Genomic DNA, 26,966 nt, shown 5'->3' with positions numbered 1-26,966 from the left:
TACCTAACTCCCCTCCCCCCCATGAATGACGATGATAAAATGACCCATTTTGTGTTTTCACTTGATCTGATGCGGGCGTGGTGATTCCCTGAGGAGGAGCGCTTCGTCCTCCACGTGACCCAGTGCTCTGGAAAACACGGCAGCTGCCAGTGTTGTTCCCTGGCTCTTGACTGGGAAAACTGGAGTGACCTTCCAGCGCCGCCAGGGGGACAGCAGGGCGCACAGATGTGCAACACAGATGCGAGTCCTCTTCCATGTGGGAAGAGGAGCCGCACCCACTTCCTCAGACCTCAACACGTGCTGGAGTCCAGAAACAGCAGCTTTGTACTCCCAAGTCCCCAGTACCCCGCCCCATGCCCCTGGGGACCCCGAGGGAGCAGCAGCAGCCAAGGTCCAGTGCCTTTTAGATCCCGTACCTGTTTCTCTTCCAGTGACTTTGGCCTCTGCCCCCTCCCCACGGAGGATACCCAGGGACTTCTTCCTGGTTCCATTCCAGGACCGCCAGTCCCCAGAGTGGAACGGGTAGGGCACCTCTATAGGAACTGTCTCTGAAACTTCAGGACACCATGGGGTTCCTCACTCCTGTCCTTTCTCTGATCTCTGCGGCAAGTTCCTCACTGACCCCCAGTTCCTTCACAAAGAAAGCATCCCGGACCCCTCATAAGCATGAGATGGGGAATCCCCAAAGACAGCTAGATGTGTCCTCCTGCCCTCTTCACGATGGCGTGAGGTGTCCTTCTGTGCCACCCCATGCGATCTCAATCTCTTGTGGCTGGAGAAACCAGGGAACCTGGAGGAGAAGGCTCTTGGTCAGCAGTCCAGGGCTCTGCGTCCCAGCGTAGCCTCCCCCTACCACTCTCAATTCCCATCACCGTTTCCGCACCTCCAGGTCCGGTTCCTAACCCACTTCCTGTTCATCCTTTTCTCCTCCTCCCAGACTAGGCCATACTGACCTGAGACGCCCTCTCATTCGCTACCAGGGCTCTGACCAGGCTCCTTCGGGGTATCCATGGTCTCGTGAAACCCTTCAGGAAACAGCCTCCTGGCCCTCTGGGCTCCCCACTGCTGTCTGGGGCTGCTCGCAGGACTGGAGCCTGGTGACAGAAGCCATCAGCCAGCCAGTGCCGCGGTGCCCAGGGTGCAGCCAGGGTCTGCCCTCTGCCCTGCCCCACCCTGCCCCTCACCATCACTGGACCAGGATGGCTTCTCCTCATCTGGCGAGGCTGGCTGGGAGGGACTGGACCAGGGCCTGGATGGGGAGGAGCCTTCAGCCTCTCCCCACAGCTCCTGTTGTAGCTGCTGATGAAGCTGAATAGGAGGGGAAGGCATGAGGGGGCCCGGTCTGCTGCTGGGGGGTGAGGCCGCAACCCCCCCAGCTAGTACAGAGGGCTCTTAGATCTCTTCTTGCAGCTCCTTACACCCCAGGCCCCTCTTCGGCCTCCATCTTATTCATCTGCTTTTCCCCCACACGCCCCTGTCTGGCATTCTCTACTCACCTGGTGCAGGTAGATGGCATGGAGGCTCATTTCAGCAGAAGCCAGCTCCGGGAGCTGGGCCACCTTCTGGCCCCCTGTGCCCCCTGGAGACACACAGCTAGAAGACCGGGTGTGTGAGAGGTCAAAAGACTTGTATGCCTACCATGTGCCAGAGGAAGCAGAGTAGCTGCACCCTCTCCCAAGTCCCCCTCATTCCGGACAGTTGGCCCCTGACCTGGTTCCCTGGCCTCTGGAGCAACTCCTCTCACCTGGGGTCCTGGGCGATGCGGGAAATGGAGGCCAGGAGGCTGGCTGTGGCTGCAGCCGGACAGGGGGTTGTGGGGCTCAAGTCCCTCGGGGGCAGGAGGGGGTGCACCAGGAGGTTGGCCAGGAAAGCCTCAGGCTGGGAGCAAGCAAAAAAGGAGAGACGAGATCAGGAAAGAAGGCAGAGAGGGAGAGGAGGTCCTGGGAAGACTGCAGAGCCAGCGAGTGGGCCGGCAGCCAGTTAACAGCAAAAGGGGAGGCTGGCTAGGAACAGAGCCGTGGGGAAAGGTCCAGAGCTGGAAAGGACAAGCGGGCACTCCAGGTGTGGGACTCACCAGTGGTGAGGTGCAGCTGCTGAGCCCTCCCGGGGTAGGGGGGCTCCGAGCTGAGCTGGTGCCCCAGGCAGCTGCATCTTGCTGCACCCGGCCTCGAAGGTGCCCCAGGAACTTAGAGCTGTGCCCTGGGGGGCGCCATTGCGGGTGTGCCAGGGAGAACCGCATCAGTGAGAGCTCAGTCTTGCCATCCTCTGCACGCTGAGACAGTGAGGCCTCTGTCTGTCCCTCCGAGAGCCACTGCATGCAACAATAGTCAGGTGCTGAGGATGCTTAGCCCCGCAAGGGGAGGGGAGGGGAGGGGAGGCGGCACTGAAATATGGCCCTGCTTTCCACGGGGAGGAAGCAGAGGCTGCAGAGCAGCATCTAGAGGGAGATCCAGCTCAGGGGGTGACCCTCCGGCCTCCGTGCAGACAGGGCCCCCATGGCATCCAGACTCAACCACACCCACTGGACCGCCCCCTTTCTCCTCTCTCTGGAATTCTCTGTGCTGGCATTGACTGCCATTTCTGTGGGCTGGTAAGTCCAGTGGAGCCATCCTCACAGCAAGCTTCCCACCAGTGTCCTCATACACTTTGAGTGCAGGAAAAGTGAAATGACATGCCCAGTGTCACACGTGGTGGAACGATGAGCTGGTTCTGGCCTGGGTCTGCTCTGGGTGAGGCAGGCCCAGCAAGGGAAGGACTCTAACCTGAGGATGGCCATGGCGCTTCACATCCATGAGGGCAAAGGAACAGATATCCCCGACGCCGGCCACATCCACAGTGAAGTGGTGGAAAAAGTCAATAATCTCCAAGGCACGAGGGCGGAACCAGAAGAGCAGAAACAGCGGGGTGAACAAAGGGGACAGGAGCTCCTCCAGAAGAGAGACCTGGAGAAGCACAGGTGCGGCTGCTGAGTCGTTCCACTAGTGATCAGGATCAAGAGGCTCCCAGCGAGCGACAGGCGAGGGCAGTCACCCCCTGGGTTCCCGAGATCCAGTGCCATGCCCGCTGGCCCTGTACCCTCTCCTTGACAGATTCCCCTGGGCGGCACTGCCTGCTGTGCCCCGACTCGACCCTCACCGCTCGGTACTGCAGGAGCTGCGCCATCTGCCGGTACGCACTGGCTCTGCCGCCAGCGCCGGGCTCCTCGGGAAGGTAGTGCATGTGGGCCAGAGCCGCCTGCAGCAGGAGCTGCGGGGAACGCCCCTGGCACTGCTCCTCAGGAATAAAAGACCTGGAGGGCGGGAGCGGGGGCGGGGCGGGAGGATGCACAGGCGGGATTTAGGACTTGCATGGGAGGCGGGAAAAGTAAAGATTCGCAGATATAGGCTCCACCCACCAGCACCATCAGCCCGGGCACCTGCCGTCGCACCTAGCCACGGTAGCAGTGACCCCGAGCGCGGTCATGGCAGTGAGCACATGCTCCACGGCGAGCACATCCTCGTCGTAGACCGTCAGCACCAGCAACGCGGCGAAGAGCGCGCCAGCGAAGAAAACTAGCTGGCGGGCCAGCAGGGCGCGCAGAGGGGCTGGGGCCGCGGCGGCGCGCAGGAAGGCGGCGGCCGGGCTGTAGGCGCGGGCCAGGCGCGCGCGCAGTTCGTGAGGCAGCTCGTTAAAGTGGCGCAGCTGCAGGCGGGCCAAGCGGGACCAGCGACGCGCCCCGAAAGCGCCAGGCTCGCGCCTCAACAGCTCCACGTGGCTGTAGAAGGCGTGCAGCACCTGCCAGGCCAGCACCAGCGGGCTCAGCGCCAGATTCACGGCGGCCAGCAGCAGCACCGTGCGCCCCCAGCGCGCGGCCAGGGCGCTCCTCTGGTCACTGCGTTTGTAGGCGTCCGGCAGTTCCCAGCCCCCGCGGAAGAGCGAGAAGGGCCCTCGGAAGAGGAGCAGGTCGACGTTGAGTGCCAGGCCACGGCTGAGGAAGGCCGCGCTGCCACCCCAGGGCAGCGGGCAACGGGCGGGCAGCAAGCCCTTGTTGGCCAGCGCCACCTGGTAGTTGGTGTAACGCAGAATGCGGTGATGGACATCCAACTCCGTCAGCGGACGCGGCTGCACGCACAGCCCTCCGCTTCGCTGTAGTGCTAGCAGGCGGGACTGCACCTCGGCCCAGGGCACCGAGCTGAGCTCCTCCTAAGGAGAAGGGGACAGTTATGCACCTGCTACACTACCCCAGTGATACCACAGCTCTGCATCCCCACATGGGCTACCTACCAACTGCCATAAACTCACCATAGCCAACCCTGCAGTCACCTCTCCTAGGTTTTTGCCTTCTGCCCTCTCCCTAACCCTGCCGCTGGCGCTTCCTGCTCTTCCAAATTGCTGTTCCCATTAGTCATGTGTTTCCTGGTGACACCTCTTTAGCAAGCTTTCCAAGGGTGTTTGGGTGTTCCCCTGGTTTTACAGCTCCTTCAAGGCAGGGTATTCGGAGTGGCCTCCCACCAAGGCATGCACATAACTGAATGGCTGGCAGTTCGTTGGGGGAATGGCACCTGTTTTCCAATCTGTTTGCTACACTTGCACTCCAATCTTCACCGCCATGCTGTGCCACTCCCAGACCCAGCCTGTTCCAGGCAATCTTCTTACCCTCTGTTACCAAATGAGCCTTGCCAAGACCCTGGCTGTTTTGGCACCTAGGGATAGGTGCTTCGGCCAAACCATCTGGCCGGGTGCAGACCTATCTAAAGTCCACTTTCATCCAGAGTCCCCAGGCCCAGTCAGTCAAGGCCCTCGGGGTCTGCCGTCTCCTCCCCACCTTGGGCTTACCCAAACGTCTCTCAGGAAAGGAGCAGGACAGGAGAAAGAAGGGTGAGGAAGAGAAAGATGAGCAGCCACCTGGAGGTCAGAAGCTTCTGCCTGACTTGCTCCTCCTGACTCCTCCCTGCTGTGCCTAGCAGTCCTCTACTCTCTTGCACCTTCTAGAACCTCTTCTCTTACAGTGTGGAAAGTGCTGGGCTTAGAGAGCAGGGGGGAATAAGAACAGTGCGCTACACAGCTGCACTTTAAAGAAAGCACTTACAGACAGCAAGAAGGAGGGAGCCGGCAGATTGGCTCAACTGGCTAACCCTTTGCCTCTAAGCTGGCATCCCATATGGGTATCGGTTTATGTCCCAACTACTCCACTTGCCATCCAGCTCCCTTTATGTGCCCCAGGAAAGCAGCAGAGGACAGCCCAAAGCCTTGAGACCCTGCACCTGCATGGGACACCTGGAAGAAGCTCCTGGATTCAGATCAGATCAGCTCCAGCCATTACAGCCATTTGGGCAGTGAACCAAATCTACCTTTCCAATAAAAATAAATCTTCATTAAAAATTAAAGATTTCCCTAGTTGGTTAAAAATGCTTGGCTTTAAAAAATAATAAAACCTTCTTTTTAAAAAGCAACAGCCCTGTTTCCCATCCAGCTCCCTGCTTGTGGCCTGGAAAAGCAGTCGAGGACGGCCCAAAGCTTTGGGATCCTGCACTCGCGTGGGAGACCTGGAAAAAGCTCCTAGCTTTGGATTGGCTCAGCTCCAGCCATTGCGACCGCTTGGGGAGTGAATCATCGGATGGAAGATCTTCCTCTCTGTCTCTCCTCCTCTCTGTACATCTGACTTTCCAATAAAAATAAATAAATATTTTTTTAAAAAAATTAAAAAGCAGGCACAAGATGAAGAGGAAAGACAGGGTGGGTCAGGATGGGGTTGGTGACAAGGCCAGTATGAATGGACAACGCCATCCCACAGGGGACCTTGAAAGCTGTTTTAGGCCCATCTCCTCACCAGGGCCCCCACACAGGTGCCTACTGCTTCCTCCCAACTTCCTGCCTTGGGGCTTTCCTCCTGTGCATCCAGAACCAACCCAATTCTTCCTGCTCTGAGAATATCAGATGATGACAGCTCTGCCTCTAACTCCTCATTGTTTACACCGCAAGCAGGTGACTGTAAGTCATCATCTATGACCCATCTAAATAAACGGAGTCCACCAGGGCAAGAATCACAATTGCGCAGTGACAACACCCCTGGCTCCTGAGCTGACTGTGGATCCAGGGCTGGCATCAGGGAGGCCACACTTTGTCCCCCATATGCTTCTTCACCTTTCCTCTGCCACCTGTCATAAGCACACACACACAGGGCCCTGCCCAGCTCACCGGGGGGATGTGCAGGGCCTCCCTGTAAAATACTTGGATGTCCCAGTAGCTGAAGAGGTTGCAGACTGAACGCAGCAGCTGGAACAGCCAGAAACCGGCAGCCAGGACCAGGAGAAAGAGCAGCAGGGGGCTGGAGTGGATCCTGTACAGGGTTGGACAAGTCATGGTGAGGGGAGAGGCAGGCTGGACTTGGAGACAGACAGCCAGCTCTCCAACTGGACCTCCAGAGAGTTCCAGATTGGGGCATCTGCCAGGGGTTCCGCCAGGGCCACCCTGATGAGTTTCTAAGAAGTCAGCACTCTCCGGCAGCTTTAGTTGCTCGCTCTCATGAGTGTGTGTCATGCTTTCCTGAGGCTACCAGACATGTGAGGAGGTCACCTCACAGGAACAACCCATGGAATCCACTGTTGCACATGCTTAAGTTTTAAGGTTATTCTGAGTCTTTAAAGAGATCCATTTATTTAAAAGTCAGAATTACAGATTCTGAGGAGGAGACCCAGAGAAAGAGCTCTTCCACTCTATTCATTCCACTCCCCAGGTGGCTACACCTGAGCCAGGCCAAAGCCAACAGCTTCGTCTGGGTCTGCCACATGGGACAGGAACCAGCACCCATGCGGGATCACAGGCCACACCCTTACCTGTGTCTACCACACCACTGAGCCCCTGAGCTTTAATTTCTTTTTTCTTTTTTTTTTAATTTTAGTTCTAATTTGGGCTTTAATTTCTAAATAAATAGGTATGGCTCTCCTAAAGAAAACTTCTCTGGGTGTACAATTTTAAGTGTCTTCAATATACTTTGTATAATTTAAACTAAACACAACTTAATTCTAGTTGTAACCTAAATGCAACTTAGAGTGTGTTCAGTGAATTTTTGGTACTGAGAGCAAAACTCCGAGAAGAGCTTAACAGGACCATGGGACAGAGGTCAGCATTTAGTCAGCTCTGACTCCCCGCATCTCACATGAGCACCTGTTTCTGTCCCGGCTTCCCCACAGCTCCCTGCTACTACACTTGAGAAAGCAGTGGAAGATGGCCCAAGCGCTTGGGCCCTATGCTCATGTGAGAGACCTGATGAAGTTCTAGATTTCTGGCTTTGATTGTGGCCATTCTGGGAGTTGACCGACAGGATTTTGTCTTTTTTTCTTTCTCATCTATCTATCTCTCCCTCCCTCTCTCTCTATAGCTCTTTCAAATACCCTTTTTCTAAATCTTCAAAAAAAAAAAAAAATCAAGGGACATCCAATGTGTCCCTCTGTCCCCTCCATGTGTGCTTCCCCTCTGAGGCCCCCCAGGCTGTCACTCACCTCTCAGCACACTGAGCCGAGGGCAGGATGGCATCGGACAAAGTCACTTTGCTATGAGCTCTGGTATGGTTGCTTGGCTGGTTGGCGAAGAGAATATTGTAATCCACGCAGCGAAGAAGGAAGGTTGTGAAGGTGACAATGAAAATGAATTGTCTGGAGGTGGGGGCAGGGCAAGGAGTGCAGAGATGGGGGGGACACTGATGAGACCCAGGAGCCCTCAGAATCTCAGGCTCCTTTGCAGCCACTCCCACCCTGCTGAGCCCCTGGGCTGCTTAGGAAGGCACTGGATAACATCAGACAGGACCAGCAGCCTGTGGGTCACAGGCAGAGAGCTTAGGGCTGGGGAGTAGCATCTCACCCCAGCTGGAAGACATCCTCCAGCAGGATACAGAGAAAGCCATTCCGCTGGTGGTAGCTGTAGATGTGGCCGGCAGTCAAGGAATAAGCTTAGGGTAGAATGGGCCGCCCTGAGAGCGTCTATGCACACCTTAGCCTCAAGCCAAGGCACCTTCACGCACTCCCCCTGCCAGGATTGGTGCCCTCCTGTGCCCCCTCTGGCAGGTCAGCAGAAAGGATATCTTGGTGAAGAAGCTGTCCAGGTTCTGGATGTGATGCCAGGAGCCTGGACACAAAGGGGACAACGTCAGGTGTGGCACCATCACCTGAGTGACAAAGGGTGCTGCTGCCAAAGGCCCAGCCCAGACTAATACCAGGAATTCCAGATCCCCCCTTCTCACTGCCCCTCCAGCTACACCCATACACTGACACACACATATATACAGATGTGCACTCATACACACAAACACATGCACTCCTACATATATGTACACACACATACTCCTACAGACACATACACACTCATACATACAAACACACATACATGTGCACACACACTTACCACGGAGCCCTTCAGACACGTGAAGCAGGGGTTGCTGCTCCTCCCCGTGCAGGGGGGAGTCCTGGGGCCCCTCGGGATCACAGTCTTCCAGCCGTTCATAATCCTGCTCTGGAATCAGGGGGCCTATCCGCAGCCCAGGGTGGTCCTGGGGGCACCGACGCGAGGGCGGGGCAGTGACCAAGGCCAGGGATGGAGTGGAGTGCGAGCCCCAGGAGGGGGTAGCAGGGGTGGGTTTCATTGCAGGCTGTGCCTGTGCTGGGGGTGTGGCTGGGGTGGGGAGGGCACTGTGGCGAGGCTGAGAAGCCCCCGTGCCCTGCAGTACCGCGCAGGGGGGCCCTGGCGCAGATGGGCTAAAGGATGAGGGGGAGCTTCTTGTGTGAGGGGCATGGGACAGAGAGAAGATGGGCATCCTTCCTCCCTGGGGACCCCGACACGAAGGAGGAGGAGGCAGCAGCGGCATAGGGAGGAGAGGCACTGACCTGGGCCCCAGATCTCCCCACCGCCCCAGCCGCCCCCTGCTCCCCCCCCAGCCCATTCGGCTCACCATCCAGGCCGCAGCTTCTCCTCGTAGGTCAGAAGGATGCAAGGTGTTGCTGTTGCCACCGAGGTCTGTGACGCTGAGCAGGGCCTTCGACAACAACAGCACCAGGTGACTCAGCGTGGGCAGGCCTCAGGCGTCCCAGCTCTCAGTCACCTGTGTCATCACTCATGCCCCTTGCAGGGCAGCCGAGGGCCAAAGCTCAGGAGGCCCAGCCTCTGTGCCTGGGAGGGGCATCGGTGGAAGAGGCGGAGCCCAGAGCACACACACCTTCCGTCTTCAGACCCGAAGCTCATTCAAGAAGGGAGCAGCAGCCAAAAGGAAAGCAAAATCTCCTCAAGCCTTGTGGAGTCTTGGGGGACAGGAGGGTGGCACATGCTAAATCCTTCAGTTCCTACAGTGTCAGCTAGCTTCCCTCTGTGCTTACATATGGTGTTCAACAAGGGACTAGAGTGAGTCTGGGTGCTGTTGGTGAGGAAGCTATGCAAGACAGAGTCTGTATAAGTTTGCAGCCAGTTAAAAAAAAAAATAGCCCAGGAAATACATGAAGAAAGAAAAGGCAGCCATCTTGGATCTGAGAAGTGATTTTTTTTTTTTTAAGATTTATTTCTTTTTATTGGAAAAGCAATTTTACAGAGAGAAAGATCTTCCATCTGCTGGTTCACTCCCCAAGTGACTGCAATGGCCAGAACTGAGCTGATCCGAAGCCAGGAGCCAGGAGCTTCTTCTGGGTCTCCCACGCAGGTGCAGGTTCACAAGGCTTTGGGCAGTCCTTGATTGCTTTCCCAGGACACAAGCAGACAGCTGGCAGGGAAGTAGAGTAACTGGGACATGAACCAGTGCCCATACGGGATCCCAGCGCATGCAAGGATAGGATTTAGCCACTAGGCTACCGCAGTGGGCCCTGAGAAGCGGTTTAAAAGCTAAAAGTAGAAGAGTTCTTCAGAGGTTCCCATATGTTGGCCCTCTTTTCTTTTCCAAGCCTACCACCATTTCCTCCAAGTCCTGTTTCAGTTTCTGAGCTCTTGGGAATCACTGGGGCTGACCTGGCATAGGAGAGCTACTGGAGTTCTGGGGATGGCAGGACAACATGAGTACCCAGCGATGAGCCAACCGAAGTGCTTATTGCCTCAGCAAGGAGGTGGCGGCCCGGGCAGCTGGTCTGGTGGCTTGCCCAACGCCATTCTTGAGGCCCTGAATCACCAGCCTTCCTACTGAAGCCAATTCCTGAAATACCGACTCAGCTGCCAGGTGTCAGAGCCTTGGGTGCTGAGCCCCCAGGGCAGACAGCAGAGCAGGGTGTAGGTACCAGGTGGAGAGAGGAGCAGCAAGCTTTCCAGACCACCTACCAAACGCACGAACGTGGAGGAATTCATGGTATTGGAATTGCCTGCGAAACTTGAGCCCAGGAGAGCCTTTTTTCCCTACTTCTGGCCCCTTGTTTTTGGACCCTGCACCTGCGTGGGAGACCCAGAGGAGATTCCTGGTTGTGGCTTCGGATCAGCTCAGCTCCGGCTATTGAGTCAGAAGGTGGAAGATCATTCTTTCTGTCTCTATATTAGTAATAAGTAAATCTTTTTTTTTAAAGATTTATTTTTTATTACAAAGTCAGATATATAGAGAGGAGGACAGACAGAGAGAAAGATCTTCCGTCCAATGCTTCACTCCCCAAGTGAGCCCAACGGCCGATCCAAAGCCAGGAGCCAGGAGCTTCCTCCAGGTCGCCCACATGGGTACAGGATCCCAAAGCATTGGGCCATCCTTGACTGCTTTCCCAGGCCACAAGCAGGGAGCTGGATGGAAAGTGGAGCTGCCGGGATTAGAACTGGCGCCCATATGGAATCCCGGTGCGTTCTAGACCACCACGCCAGGCCCAATAAGTAAATCATTTGTTTTTAGACACTGTTAAGCCTCTTTAATTTGAAGAAATTACCTTTATTTTTGTTCAATTTTAAATAAAGCCAAGAGTAAGTTTGTGTATTTAAGACCCAAATATAATTTTTATTGGTTTGTAACTTAAAGTACAGACTGATAGATGTTGACTATTGCATGAATTCCTTAATTCAGCAATCTGCCACCATGATGTCATGCTTTATAGCATGATTCAGGCTAGCCAGGTGCCACAACTTTTAGGATTTGCTTTAAAATTTATCATTTCTTTCTTTCTTTGGAAGACAGAAAGGCAGACACTTTTTATTAACTATAGTGTTGGTATTGCTTGGCATTTAAGTTATTGTTTTGCTTTTATTATACATAATTTACAAATTAAACTTTATCATTCATGTTTTTAAAAAAATAAGTAAATCATTTAAAATAATCACCCACCAGGGCATTTTTCCCAAAAAATACACCCAGCTGCCAAGCTAGGACGTTAAAAAAGGAAAAAAGATTGACTTAGTTTCATTGGAAAGGCAGATTTACAGAGAGAAGGAGAGACACAGAGAAATATCTTCCATCCACTGGTTCACTGTCCAAGTGGCCGCGACGGCCGGAGCTGAACCAATTTGAAGTCAGGAGACAGGAGCTTCTTCAGGGTCCCCCACTCGGGTGCCGGGTCCCAAGGCTTTGGCCCGCCCTCTGTTCCATGCTAGGACTTCTGACTTGTCTGGGAAAGTGGGGTGGGTAATAAAGCATGTATAACAAGATTTGGGCGGGAGGAGAGGAGAATCCCCTCGGTCTTTCGTTCCTTCGCCGCCCCAGAGCTTTGCATTCCTTAGAATTTCAGAACAACCAGAGCCCGTCCCCGGTTCTCGCAGAAACATGGCCGAGGTCAGAAGCGGACGAGTTACTACAGAAACCCCGAGGGTGGGAGGCAGACAGACCCACACGTCCTTAAAACGTCACCCGAGCCGGCCAGGGAACCGAGCACCAGGCTCCTTTCCTCCGGGCAGCGCCCAGAACCCGGGGCGGAAGGGCAGCGAGACAGTCTAATCACAGTTCGGAGAGAAGAAAGGCCGCCCACGTGTTGTCCAATCACGGCTGGCAAGAAGCGAGCTGCCTCTTTCCACCAATCACTTCCGACGTGCGAAGGGGTTGTCGGGATGGAGACCGACACCAACATGGAGCTGTTAGTGGGGCGAGGGTGAAACTGCCGTTGCCGGCGGCTCCTGTTTCCCTGACCCAACATGTTGCTGCACTTATTTCGGGTCGGGATTCGGAGCGGCCCTTTCCAGGGCAGACCGCTACTACCCTTCCGCTTCCAGGCATTCTCGGTCGCCAGGTAAATAAATAAAGCTACTCAGCGCGGACCACTGACCGGCCGGCAGGGCATCGGGCCTGCTGGGAGATGGAGTCCGCGGACAGGCGCGTAGGGCTGCCGGGAGTTGTAGGCTAACCCACCTGGAGGTGGAACGTCACTCCCTAGGGAGTCGGGCTCAATTATTGATTGCGATGCTCCGGGGCGTGTGAGGTTGGGTCAGTGGACGGTTGGTGACCGCTCCAGGACCGGACCGCACTGTCCACGAGGGGGCGCCGCTCCCAGCCTCTGTCCTGCTACCTTTTGGGGCTGAATTGGCGGTTTGGACAAAAATTAGCGCGCAGACGTTTAAACCTTAGATAAGGAAGAAAAAATAGGGGAGAAGGGAACTGAACAGAAAATGGTTCCTAGATCTGGAAACATCCCTCAGGGATACAGAGCCCATCTGACAACTTGTACGTGCGATCATTGTCCATCACTTTGGGGCTAGGAAGACGGGCTGGTGGGGAATGGTGACCTTGCACCTGCTGCCTGAGCGTAAATGCTTTGTGAGAAGGGGCCCTTTCCCTTCTAATCCAACCAGGTTGAATAGTCTCCAGGGCAGGCGTGTGTGGAGATTTTTGTATTAGGAAAACCCGTCCCACAGAGAGCAAGAGCCAGGGTACAAGCACCGCTGCCGGAGCCGGCAGTTCTTGCCTGTAACAAATCCCTTCCAAGAGACTTCATTTGGAGGGGATGGAGAGTGGAGAGAAGCTGAACGTTGCCCATGGTAAATTATTAAAAGGCTTGAAAACAGTTCTTAGGAAAGAGGAAGGCTGTTATTACTTAAGCCAGGTAACATTCAAGTATGTGTGCATTCCTTAGCGCGTTTCAGTAGACCATGAAATGAATTTAGTGGTTCAGGAACATTTGCAAATAAATAATAGGAAAAAATAGAGAAAGTGTTTTTGCTAGTTTTTTTTTTTAAGAAAAAAGAATTTTTTTTTTTTTTAATTTGGAAGATTTACAGAGAATGTTTCCATCCACTGGTTCACTCCCCAGATGGCCACAGTGGCCTCAATTGGGCCAGTCCGAAGCCAGACAGGAGGGGCCCAAGGGTGCAGGAGCTCAAGGACTTGGACCATCTTCCGCCGCTTCTGCAGGCCCATGAGCAGGGAGCTGGATGGCAAGTGGAGCAGCCAGGGCATAACCGGAGCCTATATGGGTTGCTGGCTAACCTACTATGCCACAGCGCCAGTCCCAGAAAGTATTATTGTATGAAGTTTTTGAGTTTTGTGTAATGAATTGGTTCATTGCATTGATTGCAATGTAAAAATATATTCCTTGCTGTTGGCTACAGTAAATCTGAGTATTTGCAAAACATTGTAGACATTGCAACAGCAAAATCAGACTGTTCTATATTTCTGACGAGAGCATGCAATCACTCAATAAACATAATCATTTGCTAAACATCTCCTCTTCCTGGCTCTGCTAAGTGCTAGGGATTGAAGATCCAGCTTCCTGGAGACCAATGGGAAAGTTGCATAATTATTCAGGAGACAGCAAGCTTCTGTTGAAAGCTTACTTAGTCCAAAGGAGGGGCTGACACCATCCCAAAGCAAACTAAGCCTCTGTCTGCAGTGCTGGCATCCATGTTGGGTGCCTGTTTATGTCCCTGCTGCTCTGCTTCTCATACAGCTCCCTGTGAATGGCCTGGGAAAGCAACAGAAAATAGCCAGTCTTTGGACCCCTTTCCACATGTGGTAGACTGGACCAGCCCAGCCCCAGCCGTTGGGGTCACTTGGGGAATGAACCAGCAGATGGGAGAGCTTTGTCTCTCTGCTCACTCTGTAACTACTCTTAAAAAATATATAAATAAATAAATGGAAAAGAAAGGAAGACAACAGGGAATGTGAGACTGAAAAGCCAGGAAGAAGGTGAGGGCTGAGCTTGGCTTCCTGGAGAGGTGGGGAGGGGAGAGTTGAAAGAAGGGAGGGCTAAGGCTGGGGTCTGCAGTTTAGAAAGATCTAGCAATGAAGTCTTGAAGAAAAGCCTCCCACTCAAGTCCTTTTTTAAGAAAAAAATTTTATTTATTTGTGTTTATTGATTTGAAAAGCAGGGTAGCAGGGAGAAACAGACCTTCCATCTGCTGGATCACTCTCCAAAGACCTGCAGCAGGCAGGGCCCGAGCAGGTTGGCACCTAGAACCAGACACTTGGACCCTGGTCCCTGAGTCATCACTGCTGTTGGTCAGGGGGACTGAACTCAAGGGCTCTAACCTGGGTGTGGGCGTCCCAAGTGACGGCCTGACCCACTGCAGCATGCCACCTACCCGTCTCCTTTAAGCTTTTCCTTTTCATTAATCTCATTCAAAACCTTGAACGTTCCACCAACCATGCCCTCCTAGCTTGATGGAACTTCTGCTCCTGGTAGGCCTTCCTGTAGCCAATGCTGTCCCTCCCCTGCACCCCGCCCACCCTCGACATATGCCTGTGCACACACACACACACACACACACACACACCCCTCTACCTGCTGCCATCCACTGTGGTCTTGAAATCACATCCCAGCCTAAAAAGCACAAATCCCTTGCACTTGCAGCCCAGGTGCTTTGTATAGACTCAGGTCCCTCACCCACACTTCATGTCTCCTCCCTCTTGGGTGGCGGTTTCCTGCCATCCTTTCTTACTGCCACTATCAAACATGCTTTCCCCCCCCCGACCTCTGTTCTCCAGCTGTACCTGCCAAGCTGGCCGCCTTTCCTGGCTCGTTTGGACACACTAAAGGAAGCCTGCATTCCCCCTAAACCATGTGTTCCCCACCACCAAGCATGAGCACCATGAGGTGTTCACTTTGACTGTCCTGGTCGCCTCCTTGCTTCCTGCATGAGACAGCTGAGTTCCCCACTCGACCCAGTTCTGCTGCGTGAGGACAAATGATTTCAACTCTGTCAGCTCCCTCAGGTCCCCCTGGGTTCTTGGGGCGGCTGGTGGAATACAGCAGCTGCTTCCTTCCAGGGAGATGAGGGTCAAATGCAGTAGACACCGTTAGCCTCGTTCACCACTGTGAGCAAGCCCGGCTGCAGGCCAGGGATGGAGCTGGTCCCCCATCGCTACCTCTCTGAGCTCTTTGCCTTCCTCTAAAAGAAGCACCGTGGACCTCCTTCCCTCCCAGCATGCCGCCCAGCCCAGGCATGCTGTGATTGCTGAAGGAGCGCAGACGAGGGCTCGGTGCCTCTGCCCACTCGGCATGGAGAGGACACGTTTCAGACTTGGCCCCGTGCTCATTTTTTTTTTTTTTTAATTGGGAAGACAAATTTACAGAGAGAAGGAAAGATGCAAAGAACCTCATCCTCCAATTCACTACCCCCCAAGTGGCTGCAACGGCTGGAGCTGAGCTAGCCTGAAGCCAGGAGCTTCTTTGGGATCTCCCACATGGGTGCAGGGTCCCAAGGCTTTGGGCCAACCGCCTCTGCTTTCCTAGGCTACAAGCAGGGAGCTGGAAAGGAGGTGGAGTGACCACCCATGCTCATTCTCTAGCAGCCTTGCACACCTACATTTGTCCAGGACACTGAGGTTTCTGGAAAGCAGCCCTCAGAAAGCCAGGGTAGAGGCTGCAAAGATGAGGAATTGCCAGGGCTGGGGGCTTATGGTGTGGTAAGTTCAGCTACCACTTGCCACTCTGGCATCCTGTATCAGAGTGCTGGTGCTAGACGAGTCTGACTGCTCCACTTCAAATTGAGCTCCCTGCTAAAGCACCCGGGAAAGCAGTGGAAAACGGTCAAACCCACTGTGGGAGAGCAGGATGGAATTCCGGTCTTCCAGCTTCAGCCTGGCCCAGACTCAGCTGCTGTAACTACTGGGGGAAGAGCTTCCAGTCTCTCTCCCTTTCTCTGCCTTTCAAATATATAAGCCCTAAAAAGAATAAGAAGAGGAAATGCCACTGTCTAGAAAGCTCAGCCCAAGCTAGGGTGGTGTCGGGGCGGATTGAAAATGACAGGGACTCCAGCCGTCACTACTGTTCTCTCCCTACAGGTGCTCAGATGGGTGCCACAGCTCCTCCCTTCTCAGGGCCCTGGCCCGGCTACGGTTCCAGCTCCAGGCCTACCTCCTTAGAACCCCATCAGCGCCTAGCCGGAACCCCCCTACCTTGTGCTGGTTTGGGGGAGCCGTGCTGGGGTCTGTGGTGCTGAGTAAGCGTCCCCAGCTCTGCCTCGTGGCCCTGTGTGAAGCAGAAGAGGCCCCCCTTGTCCGCTGCGCACCCCCTGTTGGGGAGTCCCACTTCAACTGGAAGCTCTTCTGGCACTTTCTGCGCCCACACCTGCTGGTCCTTGGGGTGGCCATCGTGGTGAGGTTTCCTCCACCCCTCTATGCTGGAAACGGGAGGGCACATCCCTGCTTCACTGTGTTTCCAAGAGCAGGTGTCAAAACTGAGGTCCGAGGGATGCTAGACGAGTCTGCCCTGGCCAGCTGGCTCTGTGGGGTGTGGGGGTCCACACAGGCTGCCACAGCATGGACAAGAAACTGCTCAACAGTGGGAGTGGAAGGGCCAGGGTCAAGACTGGGGAAGGGAAGAAGAAGGCTCCCCTCTTGAAACATCTGCTTTCTCTGCCCAACCCCCCATTCCAGTTGGCACTGGGTGCAGCATTGGTGAACGTTCAGATCCCCCTGCTCTTGGGCCAGCTGGTAGAGATTGTGGCCAAGTACACAAGGGAGCATGTGGGGAGCTTTATGACGGAGTCTCGGAGTCTTGGCACCCAGCTGCTCATCCTCTATGGCATCCAGGTATAGCAGGGTGGCAGGGCCCACGGGCTCATGATGGGAGGAGCTGCCTGGGGTGGCCCTGAGTGCACCTACGTCTCTCGCAGGGACTGCTGACTTTCGGGTACCTGGTGCTGCTGTCCCACATTGGGGAGCGTATGGCTGTGGACATGAGGAGGGCTCTCTTCAGCTCTCTGCTCCGGTACTGCCAGCTGCAGGGGGTTGGGCAAGGGTGACGGATGGGCCCCGGAGGGTCCCAGGGAGAATCTGTGGTTGGACCTCATTCTGAAGGTTACCCCCTTCCCGTATCCCACCACCAGACAAGACATTGCTTTCTTCGATGCTAAAAAGACAGGGCAGCTGGTGAGCCGGTTGACAACTGATGTGCAGGAGTTTAAATCATCCTTCAAGCTCGTCATCTCTCAGGTCAGTTGGCCCCCAGTCTCTCCCATGCATGCGTACACACTCTGCCAGGCAACCCTGCCCCTCCCCACCTCTGATGCTGGGCCCAGAACCGAGGCCCACCCTGGGAGAGTGTAGGTAAGGAAACAGAAATCCATGAGAGACAAGTGCCATGGCAGCATCCAGGTCCAAAGTGAGTTGCTTCACTATTCTAGATCCTGCCTCCTCTGGCACCCTTCCCAAGCCCTCAGACCGGCCTTTCCCGGCAAGAGCAGACCCCGCTAGCCCCAGGGTCCGCACTGTTGATGAGCGGTGAGCACATGCCGTGGCTCCGTAAGCTGGTGTCTTCACTTATCCACTCGCTCCACTGCTGCAGCCACCAGATGTGCTGGATGCTGGCCCAGAGTACATTCCATGCGTGGCACCCCATTCTTGGTTCTGGAAGCCACAGAGAAGCAGGCTTAGAACTGACTAGGGGGAGGATGCTAAGGTCCACAATTTCAGCCACATTATGCCTGCTGGTTGGACCCCAGATGGCCAAGAAAAGGTCATTTTGTGACCAAGGACTTTATCTTCACCTCCCGGAATCAGACCCATGGCCTGTGCCTGTGAGCACAGAGCTGTAGCCAGCTAGCCCTCGGTGAAGTCCCCCAGGTCGCCGTGCTGATGTCAACTTACCTACTGCCTTCTTCCCTCTACCCAGGGCCTGCGCAGCTGCACGCAGGTGGCCGGCTGCCTGGTGTCCCTGTCCATGCTGTCCCCACGCCTCACACTGTTGCTCGCAGTGGCCACACCTGCCCTCATGGGAGTGGGCACCCTGATGGGGTCCAGGTTGCGAAAATTGTCTCGCCAGTGTCAGGAGCAGGTACTACAATCCTGGGCTGTCTTCTCTGCCTCCCCATACTCCCTGTCCTGCCCTCCTCATCACCCTGGGGTTTCCTTCCCCTGTTTGCTGGCCATCTTACAGATCGCCAGAGCGACAGGTGTAGCAGATGAGGCCCTGGGCAATGTGCGGACCGTGCGGGCCTTCGCCATGGAGCAGCGGGAGGAAGAGTGAGTCCTGGGAGGGGCAGAACACAGAGTGGGGACATGGGCCCCCCAACACATGGCTTCCTGAGCACAGGGCTGGCCTCTCCTCACCAGACGCTACGGAGCAGAGCTGGACGCCTGCCGCCACAAGGCAGAAACACTGGGCAGGGGCATCGCCTTGTTCCAGGGGCTTTCCAACATTGCCTTCAACTGTGAGTAGACGAGTCCTTGTCTGGGAGGCTCCAGGTTTATGAGCTGGGGAGGAGTTGGGTAAGGGACAGTGCTCCATCCATCAGAGCTCCCCAGACATCCTGACTGATAATGCCTGCAGGTTGTAAGAAGGCCGCACTGAGCTGCCTGCAGAATGGCTAGGACTGCTTGGGAGAAGCCGCGGCTGAGGCCATTCAGGGACTTGCCAGAACTCCCAGCCTGCTGATGGCAGAGCAGGCCTGGGCCTGAGGGTCGACAGAATCCAGGGCTCTGTCCTCGGGCTGTCACTGCTGCTTCCCTCCTCACCTCTGCCTCCCCGTTCTGTTGCAGGTATGGTCCTGGGCACCCTATTTATTGGGGGATCCCTGGTGGCTGGACAGCAGCTGACAGGAGGAGACCTCATGTCCTTCCTGGTGGCCTCTCAGACAGTGCAGAGGTAAGTGGGAGGGGGTTCCCGTCTTATGGAGACACCTGCTGAGTTAGGGGATTGGAGGAATGCTGCCCGGCCCCAGGCCTGTCCCACCAGCCCTGGAGAATGCAGGCCCAAGGGAGAGAGTGCTTCGGAGCTGCTGCCAGCACCCAGGCTGAGTCACTGAGCCCCACACGCAGGAATGTAGCATCTTCTCCAGCCTTCCATACAGCCCACAAGTTTCCTTGATGGGCTTTTTGTTTTTGTTAAACTGTGGTAAAATACACACGTCACCAGAGTGACCGTCTTGACCTTTCTTCGGGGCCGAGTTGAGTGGCGTTAAGGACACCATCACCACCACGCCTCCCCCAGAACCCTTTGCGTCTTCAAAGTGCAGCAGTGCCCAGGGAACACTAGCTCCACCCCTTCTCCTCCCCTATCCCCTGGCGACCATCCTTGCACTTTCAGTCTCTGAATGTGACCACTCCAGGCAGCACAAGTCCTTGGGACCACTCGGCACTTGGCCACGCTGTTCCCAAGGTTCCTCCACCTCATATCCCGCTCTGTCAGACAGTCCTTCCTGCGAGGCAGAACGGTATTCTGTGGATGTGTGGAATGCCTTTGTCCAATCTTTCATTCCAAAACTACCATTTTCCTTTAAAAAAGGATCTGTTGATTTAGTTGAAAGGCAGAGAAAAGGAGAAACAGAAAAAGAGATCCTCTATCTGCTGATTGATTCCTCCAAATGACCCCAGTGGCTGAAGCTGAGCCAGGACCAAGCTCGGAAATTCAAATTCCACCCAGGTCTCCCACATGAGTGACAGCCCCAGCACTTGGGCATCCTCTTCTGCTTTCCCAAGCGCATTAGCAGGGAGCTGGATTGAGGCGGAGCAGCTGGGGTTCTAATATGGAATTTCTACATCACAGGCAGTAGATTGACCCACTGTACCACAGCGCCAGACAGCTGACCTGCTTGTCAAACTTTTTGAGAGCTGGCGGCCCCTCACTTGCTGCTTGACCATTTCCAGAAATGAAAGCTGGACTCCTGACCCCGAAAAATCCCACCCCTGTAGCTTACTGCTGCTCGCTACTGCTCCGTGAGGCCCTGGGTTTCTTCTTTTACGATTTACCTGTTTGGGGACTTGGCATGATGGCTCAATAGCTAAATCCTCCCTTTACATACCCTGAGATCCCATATGGGTGTCGGTATATGTCCCTGCTGTTCCACTTCCCATCCAGCTCCTTGCTTGTGGCCTGGGAAAGCAGTCGAGGGCAGCCCAAAGCCTTGGGATCCTGCACCCATGTGGGAGTGGGGAAGAAGCTCTTGGCTCCTGGCTTTGGGTCAGCTCAGCTCCAAATGTTGAGACCACTTGGGAAGTTGATCAGTGGACAGAGGATCTTTCTTTCTGTCTTTCCTTCTGGAAAAGGCAGATTTAAGGAGAGAAAGAAAGCTCCTCCGTCCACTTGTTCACTCCCCAAGTGGCCACAACAGCCAGAGCTGAGCCAATCCGAAGTCAGAAGCTTCTTCCAGTCTACCGCATAGGTGCAGAGTCCCAAGGCACTGGGCCATCTTCTGCTTTCCCAGGCCACAGGCAGGGAGCTGGATGGGAAGTGGAGCAGCCGGAACATTAACCATTGCCCATATGGGATCCTGGCACTTGAAGGGGGAGGATTGGCACTGGAACAGACCCCAAGGCCCATTTCTACTCTGAAACTAACAGAACCACTCAAAATGCTTTTGCCATGAGACAGAGCAGTCGCCTACTTGTCCCTTCCTATTCCAAAGTCAACACAAGCAGTTCCTATGCTGTTTTTCAGTTTTGCTTCCCCTCCCCCAACACTCCAAGTGTATAAAAACACTAAAACATAAATACATGTTAGGATAAATAATTAGAGTCAATATGCTATAATAAATAGAGTGAAGACATATGTTACCAGCAGCCATGTCGAGAAAATAGCGTTGCTTCATGCCTGTCCCCATCCCCCTATGGTCCCTCCCTCCAGAAGTGACACTTGTGTCCTGCCTCCTGGCTTATGGCCAGTGAATGGCAGTTATTTCTTATGGAGTTCTTCCCTGTTGGGCTTACTGAACATGTAACATGAGCCTGGCCCAAAGAGGGCAGATAGAACAGAAGCCGTTACTCACTAATGCAGAAAAATGCCCTTGAGCAGCCCGGAGCCAGCATTCCCCAAAGACTGGGTCGCCCTCTCTTCTGCAACTACGGAAGCACCAGTCCCACCCCAGCCCTGCCTGGTACTCCTTGATGAAGACACGTAGGGACTGTCTGCGGGCCCAGGAGCTATTCCCGCTGGCACTGGGATCCAGCTGCTCAGGTCTGGGGAGAAGAGGGGCTTGAGTTTGCCCTCCAAGGTCTTCCCCCTCCCTGCCCTGGTGCTGGCCAAGCAGGATGATATTTGTGGTGCTGAAGACCTGTACTAAATTCAGTCTCTGAAAAGAAAATCAGAAAAAAACAAACTGTTGGCCCTGCAGCCTGGGGCCCTGCTCCCTCAGGCCCTGCCTTTGCTCTGTGGCCTGAGGACAGAGACTACTCGCCTCCACAGCTCCCAGCTTAGCCACTGTCTTGCTGTCACTGCAGGAATACCCAGAGAAGTAGCACACACTGGCTCCCAAGCACCCAGCTCTTGTGCTGGCCTCCACCCAGCCCCCAGGAGACAGGTCTCAGTGTGTAAGAGCAGCTGCTGTGTTCCCCACTACGTCCCCCAGCCCAGCCCAGCAGGTATGGTTGGTGCCGAGAGCCAGCCGGCTGAAGCAGGATATGGGAAAGATATGCCCCACCTCAGGCAGCCACCCCCTTTGGACCCCATCCTAAGAATTCTTCACGAGAGATGGGGCAGTGCTTGCCTAGCTCCCATCCAAATTCAGGGCCAGGGCTCCAGCTGGCCCCCCCATCTGGCATCCCATGGGCTCTGGGCAGGGTTGTCCGATGCATGTTGGAGCTCAGTCACTGCCTTGCCCCTTTGCAGTCCCTCAGTGGCCTCCAGGGCCTCTTGGAGGACACCTTGCTGGCTCAGCCCGCCTCCACCTGCTGCCTCCTTGGCACTGATGGCCCTGTGCCACCCAGCTGCTGCCCTGCAGGCTGTCAGGCTCTTCCCAGCCCTAGCCCGGTGCGACAGAAGTGATCCCTGTAGCTCTTTCCTCATCTCAAAGACAGAATCCGGTATGCAGTGGCAGGCAGACACTGTCCCGAGTTGGCCAGGCCACTGAGGGCCTGCTGACTAAGAGGTGTTGACTCATCTTCCTCCCCAGCCCCATGGTGGCCGGCCCTACTCTGACCAGGAGGTGACCCGCTGTCTAGACAGATAAGCACCCACACCCCATCTCGTGTACCCACACACACCTGCAGGGCAGGCCCAGGGTGCATGACAGCTTTGCTTAGGGATCCTCCAGAGCTGAGCTCCTAGTGACTGAGCGTCTTGTTTTTCTTCTCTGAAAAGGTGTAGCATCAGTGTTTTCCATTCCAGGTGTATCTGTCTGTCACTGCTTCTCCAAGCATCCAGTATTAGCACTCATTTCCCATGGGTGCCTCCCAACCCTGATCCCTGTTAGCAGCATCTGCATCACCAGGGCTGGGGGAGGAAGTCATGGGTTCGCTGTGGACTGACGTCATCCCTGCACACTGACTGTAGACCAGGGTGCTCACTGAGGCCCCCGGTCTTGCAGCCTCATCCTTTTCCTCTCAGGGTTAGCGTAGACTGATGGACAGGTAATCTTCCTCCTGAGGTTCAGCCATTGCCATTGCTGGATCTCAGGATCCCATAGCTCCTGGATGCTGCTCCCTCCTCCACCAGGCCCTATCACTCCTAACTACCTCTTGTCACCACCTCATCCAGGTCCATGGCCAACCTCTCTATCCTGTTTGGTCAGGTAAGCAAGGGTTGATGTGAGGGTGAGGACGCTTGCCTCTGGGCTGGAGATACAGTTGTCACCACCATCAGCGGGGAGGGAATGAGTGTGTGTGTGTGTGTGTGTGCATGCACGCGTGCTGTGGTTACTGCCTGAGACTTGAAAGAGAGAAGCAGGGCCCCAACCTGGCACCTTGGGAGACTCCCAGCACTTCCTCCTCACTGCCAACTTTGGCTTTGTTCGCCCAGGTGGTACGAGGGCTCAGTGCAGGCACCCGTGTCTTTGAGTACATGGCCCTTCACCCCTGCATCCCGTTGACTGGTGGCTGCTACATCCCCAAGGAGCACCTGCATGGCTCTGTCACATTTGAGAATGTCTGCTTCAGGTTGGCATCCATGAGTGGGCCGGTACCAGGCCCTTTGAAGGGAGCTGGGTAGGGAGAGAGGTCTCCTTCCCCCACCCCCCACCACTCCATAAGTGAGTCACCTCGGAGGGGCACAGTGAAACCTTGGGGGGGTATCAGAAGCCTCCCTTGTTGACTGGGGGGGCTCTCTGGCTCCTTCAGTTACCCCTGCCGCCCTGGCTTCCAAGTGCTCCAAGATTTCACCCTGACACTTCCCCCTGGCAAGATCGTGGCCCTCGTGGGCCAGTCCGGCGGAGGTAAGGAGGATCCCACCCCTCTGACTCTCTGTCCTCTGGGAGCCACTCGGATCAAGGCTGGAGCTGGGGCCATGTGACTGCCTTTGCCCCTTCCTGAGCTGGGGCCAGAGCAGTGCCCTTTCCCGCCTGGGCCAGTCTAAGACCGAGCTGCCCTACACAACCCTCCAGGAAAGACCACTGTGGCTTCCCTGCTGGAGCGCTTCTACGACCCCACAGCCGGCACTGTGACACTGGATGGGAGGGACCTGCGCACACTGGATCCCTCCTGGCTGCGGGGCCAGGTTGTCGGCTTCATCAGCCAGGTACACGGCGGGGGGGTGGGGAGGGGCCACGAGACAAAAGGCAAGGCAAGGATAAAAAGCCACCCACTTCACCTGGGCCCTGCTCTGCTCAGTCCTCAGGGGCCTTTTCTTTCCTTGCTACTTCAACACCTCTGGGCCTTCCTCACTGCACCTGGCTGTCACCAGCATAGGAGGTCCCTGTCTCAGGATGCTGCAATACAGCAGCCTTGGTGTTAAGGATCCCTGGGTTTCTCTTTGAAGCATGAGGTATCCAGAAAGTCTGGAAAAGCCCACAGCCTTGGTGCTGGGACTGCTGGTGGCCACTGTCTACCCACTAAGCAAGGACTGGGGCCCAGCATGCACCAACCACAGAACCACAGCCACTTTCCCTCTGCTTGGAATGGCACTGCCCAGCATAGGGCCACTCTGCCTCCATTGGGCCCTGGAGTAGAGAGGGCATGCTTACCAGCCTGTGAGGGGACAGCTATGCTCCAAAGCCTGCGCCCCCATGGCTCTGCCAGGCCAGCTGCCTTCTCACTTGTGCACCTACTGAGAAGATCTTGGCCCTTGGTGAGGGGTCACCTCTCCTCCCGCTTCTTGGCTCATTCCTTGTCCTTGCCTTGCCACCTTCTCCCTGTGAACATCTCACTTCCTCCCTATAGGGCAGCCCTCAGGCGATCTGGGGCAGAGCTGGAACATTCCTGTGAGCTCCCATCTCTGTATCCCCCATCCCCTCACTCCAGGAGCCAGTTCTGTTTGGAACAACTATCATGGAGAACATCCGTTTTGGAAAGCTGGATGCGTCCGACGAAGAGGTGTATGCAGCTGCTCGGGAAGCCAACGCCCACGAGTTCATTTGCAGCTTCCCTGAGGGCTACCACACCATTGTGGGTGAGTGCCAGGGACAGAACCTGCTCAGGTCTGCAAGCCCCTCAGGTGGGAGACATGGGAAGGGGGTCTCACACACACAGGAAGGGGCTCTGCAGAGCTGAGGACAACAGGAACAGCTGGGGAGTAAGACCCTCATACGCTCTTAGGGCAGACCACGACCCTGGCCAAGAGAGACAGAGATGGCTCTATGGGGCCAGGAATCCCAGCCCATGTGGCTCAAGTATGGCACACAAGCAGGCCACAGGAGACAGGAAGAGCTAAGAGGAAGCAAAAAATGTGCCTAGCAGCAAGAGAAGAGCACTTGGTGGTGTCTGGAATCTTTGTGGGGTCTGATGGGCCACTGCTTCCCAAGCCCGAACAGATGTGGGGAACTCTGTTGGTAACTACTGACACCCACTGTAGCCGCCACATCACTCCTGCCGTTTCTGGGAGTAGACCTGGGAGGCCAGGAAGGTAGCTGGGGCTGCAGGCTCGGGGCAGGGAGCAGCCATGCTGGCTCTGAGATCTGGCCATGGCCGGGACGTTCCATGTGCAGAGAGCCGTGCTGCCCACACACTCACTGTTTTGTGTGAGTTGGACACCAACTCACACAGGGATGTGGGCCTTGACGGGCAGCACCCCACTCTACTAGCCTGCACAGTTCCAGGGAACGGAGGGAGCTGCGGGCACTCAGGAAAGATATGTACCACTTGGCAGGCCACCTCCAAACACAGCACTGGTGACCCCTTCAGAGCCCCGCCTGTCCTTTCCTCAGGTGAGCGGGGTGCCACCCTGTCTGGTGGCCAGAAGCAGCGCCTGGCCATCGCCCGGGCCCTCATCAAGAAGCCCACAGTACTAATCTTGGATGAGGCCACCAGTGCGCTCGACGCAGAGTCTGAGCGTGTGGTGCAGGAGGCCTTGGACCGGGCCAGCGCAGGCCGCACTGTGCTGGTCATCGCCCACCGGCTCAGCACTGTCCGCGCAGCCCACCGCATTGTCGTCATGGCCAATGGCCAAGTCTGCGAGGTTAGTCGGGGCCTGTTCCTGAATGGTTTGAGCCATGAGCAGTGAAACAGGTAGCTCAGCTGAGCTCTGTGAGCAGCCAGCCTGGTCTTGGGGAGCCAGGGCCATGTTCTAGAAGATGTATCTAGCGCTTCAGGGGTTCCTCCCCTTAGACAAGCCCTGGGTTGCTAGGGCCCTCGATCTCTTCTCTGCCCTCTAGAATCATAAAGCTTCACCCTCAGCTCCCCAGAGCCAAGAGAAGAGGACCTGGAGAAAAAACAGTAGGGCTGTGCTGCCCAGGGGCTAGGGTACAGCTACCGCAGCACCAGGACCCTGACAAGGGACCAGGCAGGGGTAGTACTTGAGAGACGGGGCCTGACTGCCAGCCCCCAGTGCCAGGGAGCCTGAGTTTGGCAGGGTAGAAAGGCATTCTCCAGAAAATGGTGACACTGCAACAGCTGTGCCCAAGGCACTTCTTTGCTGTTTGGGCTTTGGTGATAGAGCATCCCCAGGAAGGATCCAGAGCCCCATGGCCAATGAGGTGGAGGCATCCTCTGGCCCTGAGTTCAGTGTTGTCAAGTGACTGTGCTCCTCCATCCTATCTTCCAGGCTGGGACCCACGAAGAACTTCTGAAGAAAGGTGGGCTGTACGCAGAGCTCATCCGGAGACAGGCCTTAGATGCCCCGGCAACGTCAGCCTCACCTCTGGGAGAGAGGCCCAAAGCCCCTCGGGGTCACCAGCGCCAGTCCTGAGTATGGCTCCCTGGGGGACTTTCTAAGGGACTGAGGCTCAGGATGCTGAGTGTGGCTGATGCTGCTCCTGTGCTCACAACAAAGACTGGGCCAGCGGCTGGGCTTGCTCTCACACTCCCCTGACTCTGCCGCCAGGCTGCCTGGCTCCCACCAGACCATCGAGCCTGCCACTGCCTTTGGACTGTGGATGGACCAAGGCAGAAGTCCCCGGATACCTTGTGTCCCTTTCTCTCCCTTGGTCCAGACCCTCCCTAAGCCTCAATCCTATAGCCAGTAGTTGTCCAACCCTCCAGTTCAGGGCAGTTGTAAAATGTCCCATCTGGTAATGGGCCTGTGCGTGTACATCAAGGCTCTAGCCAACCCCTGCTAGGACCTCACTTCCCTAGACTGCAGCTGACCCCCCCACTGCTGCATTCCCCACTGCTGTTCTGGAACCTGGCATAAGGCATCTTCCCCTTGGCCCACCCTCCAGGCAGCCTCTCCTCCCTCTCCCTGCTCTCTGCCTCTAGTCCTGAGTTCTCAATGTGTCCCCTTGTCCCTCTTCCCATGAGAGGCCTGATAGGGTTTAGCTGTTCCATCAGGGCAGTGGGGTGTATGGTGATCCATCCCCACAAGAAGCAGCTACCCTGCCAA

At 55.6% G+C, this 26,966-nt stretch overlaps 2 protein-coding genes across 2 annotated transcripts; one reads left to right on the top strand and one right to left on the bottom strand.

Annotated features, from left to right (window-relative positions):
- Positions 1-28: 28 nt before the first annotated feature.
- Positions 29-9,009, bottom strand: ATG9B (autophagy related 9B). The gene is made up of 14 exons (XM_004594494.2): positions 8,380-9,009; positions 8,060-8,103; positions 7,840-7,904; positions 7,482-7,634; positions 6,178-6,319; positions 3,428-4,182; positions 3,136-3,289; positions 2,763-2,942; positions 2,075-2,311; positions 1,745-1,878; positions 1,497-1,593; positions 1,185-1,308; positions 954-1,094; positions 29-790 (listed from the first exon to the last, which is right to left on the bottom strand). Exons 1-13 carry the CDS (start codon positions 8,924-8,926, stop codon positions 967-969), a joined length of 2,760 nt encoding a protein of 919 aa, XP_004594551.2. The 5' UTR covers positions 8,927-9,009; the 3' UTR covers positions 29-790; positions 954-966.
- A 2,939-nt stretch (positions 9,010-11,948) lies between these two features.
- On the top strand, positions 11,949-26,966 carry ABCB8 (ATP binding cassette subfamily B member 8). The gene is made up of 16 exons (XM_004594425.4): positions 11,949-12,137; positions 16,127-16,439; positions 16,721-16,876; positions 16,960-17,054; positions 17,173-17,278; positions 17,958-18,119; positions 18,222-18,307; positions 18,398-18,495; positions 18,824-18,929; positions 22,755-22,788; positions 23,016-23,152; positions 23,333-23,427; positions 23,596-23,729; positions 24,452-24,599; positions 25,354-25,604; positions 26,190-26,966. The coding sequence occupies exons 1-16, from the start codon at positions 12,043-12,045 to the stop codon at positions 26,331-26,333; spliced, it is 2,160 nt and encodes a 719-aa protein (XP_004594482.2). The 5' UTR covers positions 11,949-12,042; the 3' UTR covers positions 26,334-26,966.

Source organism: Ochotona princeps, chromosome 25 (genome assembly GCF_030435755.1).
Source record: "Ochotona princeps isolate mOchPri1 chromosome 25, mOchPri1.hap1, whole genome shotgun sequence".
Classification (NCBI taxonomy): domain Eukaryota; kingdom Metazoa; phylum Chordata; class Mammalia; order Lagomorpha; family Ochotonidae; genus Ochotona; species Ochotona princeps.
This window is presented reverse-complemented; position numbering and strand designations above follow the sequence as displayed.

Excerpts from the sequence above, each read along its gene's own strand:
- ABCB8 (XM_004594425.4), top strand. The coding sequence starts at position 12,043 with ATGTTGCTGCACTTATTTCGGGTCGGGATTCGGAGCGGCCCTTTCCAG. Across the intron at positions 18,930-22,754 it reads GCCTCTCAGACAGTGCAGAG|GTCCATGGCCAACCTCTCTA; the intron begins GTAAGTGGGAGG and ends CACCTCATCCAG. Across the intron at positions 22,789-23,015 it reads TCTCTATCCTGTTTGGTCAG|GTGGTACGAGGGCTCAGTGC; the intron begins GTAAGCAAGGGT and ends TTGTTCGCCCAG.
- ATG9B (XM_004594494.2), bottom strand. The coding sequence starts at position 8,926 with ATGGTGAGCCGAATGGGCTGGGGGGGGAGCAGGGGGCGGCTGGGGCGG. Across the intron at positions 7,905-8,059 it reads TGGACAGCTTCTTCACCAAG|ATCTACAGCTACCACCAGCG; the intron begins ATATCCTTTCTG and ends ACTGCCGGCCAC. Across the intron at positions 6,320-7,481 it reads TCGGCTCAGTGTGCTGAGAG|GATCCACTCCAGCCCCCTGC; the intron begins GTGAGTGACAGC and ends AACCCTGTACAG.